This window comes from Oryzias melastigma, linkage group LG16 (genome assembly GCF_002922805.2).
Source record: "Oryzias melastigma strain HK-1 linkage group LG16, ASM292280v2, whole genome shotgun sequence".
Taxonomy (NCBI): Eukaryota; Metazoa; Chordata; class Actinopteri; order Beloniformes; family Adrianichthyidae; genus Oryzias; species Oryzias melastigma.
The window spans coordinates 10,465,083-10,470,134 of NC_050527.1; the positions used below are offsets into that span (position 1 = coordinate 10,465,083).

General features: G+C 38.1%; 1 protein-coding gene across 1 annotated transcript in view; it reads right to left on the bottom strand.

Annotated features, from left to right (window-relative positions):
- Positions 1–858: 858 nt before the first annotated feature.
- The window catches only part of cpvl (carboxypeptidase vitellogenic like), a 4,820-nt gene continuing 626 nt past the window's right edge, over positions 859–5,052 (bottom strand). The window contains exons 2-13 of the mRNA XM_024268465.2: positions 4,731–4,912; positions 4,500–4,621; positions 2,987–3,101; positions 2,841–2,899; positions 2,689–2,768; positions 2,553–2,619; positions 2,337–2,459; positions 2,109–2,240; positions 1,924–2,022; positions 1,657–1,830; positions 1,406–1,588; positions 859–1,319 (exon numbers count right to left, since the gene is read on the bottom strand). Coding sequence (XP_024124233.1) covers positions 1,221–1,319; positions 1,406–1,588; positions 1,657–1,830; positions 1,924–2,022; positions 2,109–2,240; positions 2,337–2,459; positions 2,553–2,619; positions 2,689–2,768; positions 2,841–2,899; positions 2,987–3,101; positions 4,500–4,621; positions 4,731–4,912 — 1,435 coding nt within the window. The 3' untranslated portion in view covers positions 859–1,220. The remainder of the gene's footprint in view (positions 1,320–1,405; positions 1,589–1,656; positions 1,831–1,923; positions 2,023–2,108; positions 2,241–2,336; positions 2,460–2,552; positions 2,620–2,688; positions 2,769–2,840; positions 2,900–2,986; positions 3,102–4,499; positions 4,622–4,730; positions 4,913–5,052) is intronic.

Below are 5,052 nucleotides of genomic sequence, written 5' to 3' on the forward strand. Positions count from 1 at the left end.
TGAAATCCAGACTTGTTTGGTTTCTTCACCAGAATTGAGAAAAAAAATTATATCTGTACAGAAAATTTTAAATAATTAGGATTTTTTTAGATGAACTTTAGAAATAAATTATTTTAACTTTGCAAATTAGGAGGTTAAGCAATTTAATCAAAGGGTTAATGTCCTCATTTCTACATAAATCCATCCCAGGGTTACTTTGGTCTCACAGTAAACTTAATTTCAGTTGTTTTCTTTTGTGTCTAATAAAGATACCAATGTTTTAGAGGTGAATATAGTCCTTATGATAGAAAATTAATATTTTTTTATTATTTAACTGTAAATTTCCAACGGGTCAAACTGCTTTGAGATGAAAAGTTTAGGATGTGAGGTTTGACTAAATGCGCAATGATTTCCAGCACGGCAGCAGATCAAACAGATAAACAAAATTTAAAATAAATGTCTTGATTTGCATCACATAAATAGGCCACATTTGGATGTAAAGAACTAAGATACTATTTAAAAAAATCTGTCCATAAAGGTGTACAACCGGTTTCAGCAAAGAAATGTCACAATTTTATTATAACTTATAGCTGCAAAAAGCTAATTTTCTTATAATTTGTAAAATCATACCTCCTTTATCTTTTATTTTTTAATATTTTATCATGAAAATATTTTGGTTCTAAATATTTGTAATAAAGTTACTGAACAAATTTTAACAGCAACAAGTCAAATGCAGTTTTAATGAGAGTAAAGTCAGATTTTTGGCAGCTGCTATTAGGGAGGATGCACATGACTAAATTTATGAATCAAAATAAAACTCAATTGAATTAAACATCTAACAAGAAAAATGGTCAAAAAGTAAAGAAAAAGTGACAGTTGTTCTGGAAAGAAATGCATTTATTCATTGACATTTCTTATGAATCACTGCCCCCTGGTGGACAGAAGTCAGACATCAACAGCTTTTGCAGAGAAATTGAGAAATTGAGAACATGATTATAAAAATTAACTCAGAGTTTATGACTGTGTAAAATCTTACTCGGTCTTCAAGTATGGACTGATCAAATTAATCAAAAACTGCTTTTATTTGCTGTGATGTGATTGGACTGACTGAAAAAGTTTCAAGTAATTTCACAAGACAAAATAAAAGTCTAAAATCAAACATTTCCCATTTTAAAATCCTTTCTAAAAAAGAAAAAAGTAAATTCTGTAGAAAGTTTTATTTTAAATCAACATGATTCTTTTCACTTTGAGCTCTGCGTCGACAAGAACCTGTCAATCATATCGAAGGACCTCGCTGGCTGGTCGTACGGCAGAATGTGTCCTCCTCCTCGGATTATGACCTACAGGACAGGAAGTCAGATGAAAACGTTAAAATCTTTGGACATCTTAGAAAAAAGAAGAAGAAGAAATTCCAAACTGTGCTGACCTGGTAAAACTCTCCAACTTGTCGGACATAACCGGCCACGTCTGTGTCGCCGGGCTGCAGCTTCCAGTGAAAGCGAGGAGCGCTTTTATACTCAGCAGCTCCGGTCCAGTTGACGGTCAGCAGGAACTTCTCAGTCAAAGGAGCAGCGACGATTACATCCAGCTGACCGCTGTACATCAAGACCTGGACACATCAGGGAGTTACTTTAAGATTTCTAAAAACCCTTTTCACTTTACATTTCCTCCCATTACCCTGTAGTTATCCATCAGCTCCCCCAACCACGGTTTGATGCTCTTCATGACGTCCTGCAGGAGGTGCTTCTCCACCTCAGAGCCATCATGGAAAGTCAGGTTTCCCACGTGGATGGCACGCCGCACGGCAGGCAGGGTCACAAACTGAGAGAAGTATTCCTGGTCTTCAGGTTCCTTCAAAGAAACAAATTAACAGTTCGTTTATTTAGACGCTTCCATTAAAAACTCAAGAGCTTTTCTTTAACACGGAGAGGCAGCCTCAAGTACCCGACATGTCAAGTAGTTGAAGTAGTTGGTGCAGCCGGTGGCATTTTGGAAGAAAGACGGGTACGGACTCAAGTCTCCATTCAGCAAACTGTCAAACACCTGAAGAGAAAACCAAAAAAAGTCTGTTTTTGCTTCATCTTTGACAGGAACTTAAATCCAAATAGAGGAAAATAAACGTGTTTCACCTCAAAAGCTTCCACCCATTTCTGCTGCTGGATGAGCTGGACGCCAAAATCTGTCTGCTTTTCTACGTACTGCTTCTGGAAATCATCAATCATTCCTGTCTGGTAGAGGAACTCACCGTAACCCTGCAGCATCTGACCAGGAGGAAACAGACTGTTACTCTTCTACATTTCACATTAAACAACAATTCAGCAACAAGATTATTATTTTTTTTACTGCTGGACACAAACCACTTCTGGGTCACAGAGTCCATCACCGATCGCCATCCCTTTAAAGTTGATCTTCACTTTAGCAGTGGGGTTGTTTTTGTGGATGTAATAGGAAATGGCGGGGACGTACTTCCCTGCATACGACTGCACAGAAACAAGGTGATGTCTAGTTCATATACAAACATCTTTACAACAATAATTGTACATATGTTTTTTTTTTTTTTAGATCAAATTAACCTCTCCAGTGGCGTAGAACTCGTTGGACTGATACTCAGGAAACATCTGGAAGAACTGTGTTAAAGCACTTTAGAAAGGAAGAGAAAAGTTAGGAACATTTTAGCAAAAGTGTAAGAACTTCATAGTGATGTCAGACCTGTAGAGATCTCTACCAACGTCGTCCTGATTCTGAGCAAAACCTTTGTCATCATCAGTGAAGCTGAAACCTGTTCCCACCTGGAAAACAAAAACAAACAAGCCTTTATGGATTTTATACTATTTATTATAAAACTAAAAAAAGAACCTTACAGGGTTGTCGATGTATAAAACTGAATATCTGCTCGTCCAGGTAATATTCCTTAAACCAACTGCAGAGACAAAAAGAACAGTGCTCAGTCCACACTACATTACCCATAATTCACGTGTGCTTCTATCTGTTTTCTTGAGGCACTCACTCGTCAGGTTCTTGTAGACCACATACGGCCCGTGTTCCACGAAGAGTCCAAACATCGACGTGCCACCGGGTCCGCCCTGCAGCCAGAGCAGGACCGGTGCTTTCTCCTGACCAGCCTGTGAGTCAGATCAGAGCAAGAAACATCAAGACCACAGCGCCCCCCAGTGGAGGGTTTGATTCATCCATTTACAGTAAATACCTACATTTTTATCCTGTTCGTGGTTATTTGACTCATGATGGAGAACATGTATAAGTGTGTTTATGACTAAAAATACATTTCTAAATATTTCATGTTTCAAACAGGAGTAGATATAAAGATGTCACTTAAAAAAGCTCTCTCTTGTAAGCTGCGTCTAAAATGACATTTTATGCTGCTGCTATTTTTTTAATGACACTTGAATTTACATAGATTTAAAAATGAAAATGTCTTCAAAATAAGTTCATGATATATGAACTTTAGACAAGTTTAGATGATCTCGGACCTACTCCAGTTCATTAATTTTGTTTAAAATGCTGCAAATTTAGTCATTAGTTCAAAATGTGACAAGATTTGTTTAAGAATGTGTAATTTGATATGTCTTTAACATTACATAATTGATAGAGATGGTACAACATAGTGAGAATGGGACATTTTCCCATGAAATGTAAATGATTATCTGAAAATTAATTAAGTGCTGAATATTGATATCTATTTCCTAGCTTGTTGTCATTGTTGATAATTATGGTGAGGAATCAGTGTCTTCACATAGAGGAGTATCATTATTCATTATTAATAATGTATAAATAAAGGTAAACTGAGCAAATGTGTTATTTTAAAGTGATAACCTTTTGCATGACTCAGTATCCATGAAGTAGCTCTCAGTTTCAAAAAGGTTGGTGACCCCTGATCTAGCTCCTGGGTTTGGTGTCATTCTCCTTCTGTTTGCAGTTAACTGAAACTTTAATCATTTGATGTGAAAGAAAAAAAAATGAAAAAGCTTGGTTTATTTGTAATATATACTATATATATGGCATACAAGCATTTTTGGGCTGAAGGAAATTCAGATTTTGCATTGCCTGATTTTATCATCCTATCACGAGGTACATCCAATTCCTCAGGTTGTCTGAAAAAAATTACTATAAAAGCATAAAAGTTAAAAACAAATTACTAAAAGAAGCAGTTTCTTTTGAGTTTTAGCTCCAATTTGGCTATCGGTTAAGACAAAAATTCTAGACCTACAGTCATATAAATAAATGTTAGGAAAAGGATTAAATGTTGCAACACGTCAAACTTTCGGGTTCACATTTCACACACTCTTCAGGTTACCGTTTCATTCACTAATGAAATCCAAGAACAAAATCTAGTCAAGTTTGGTCTTTTACTGCATATCAGGAGACGACGTCATGTGACTAGTGAACGGTTGGATGGCTCCAGATAAGATCCGTAGTCACTGATTGACAGTTTCATCAAGAAAAGACTGAGAATCCCTCCATGATCACAGTAAATGAAAAGCTGTGGTTTGAGTTGAGCCTACCATGAAGGCTGGAATGAACCAGAAGAAGAGGTTGCTGTTGTACGCCTTGTTGACTGTCAGATATCCAGCATAACTCTTGACATTTGCTCCGGGCAGGTTTCCAACCAGACTCAGCTTCTTGGCTGAAAGAACAAGAGCCTGCATGTTGACTTAGTGCACAGCAGCAACACAAACAGCCATGCAGGTGGAGGTAAACATGGTGACAGCTGCGGCTCATGCTGGCGGCTGGACCTTCAGCGATGGCTCCTTTCTCGATGTAAGGCGTGAGGAAGAGCGGGGAGCCGGGGTCCAGACCACTCAGGGGGGTGACACGGTGAGACTTTCGGCAGAAGAATGAGGAGGAGCAGCTCCGAGAGGCGGCAGACGCCACACAGGTCCACAGAAACAGGACACACAGGGACTCAGACCATAACCTGCCAACATTTACACGCTTCATATCAGACTGCACACTGTTGTGTTAACCAACAAAACCACTGCGGTGCAGGTGAGGGGAAATTGCCGCATTAATGAGCTTGTTTTGACGGATTTACTTCCTTAAATAATAATAAACCAC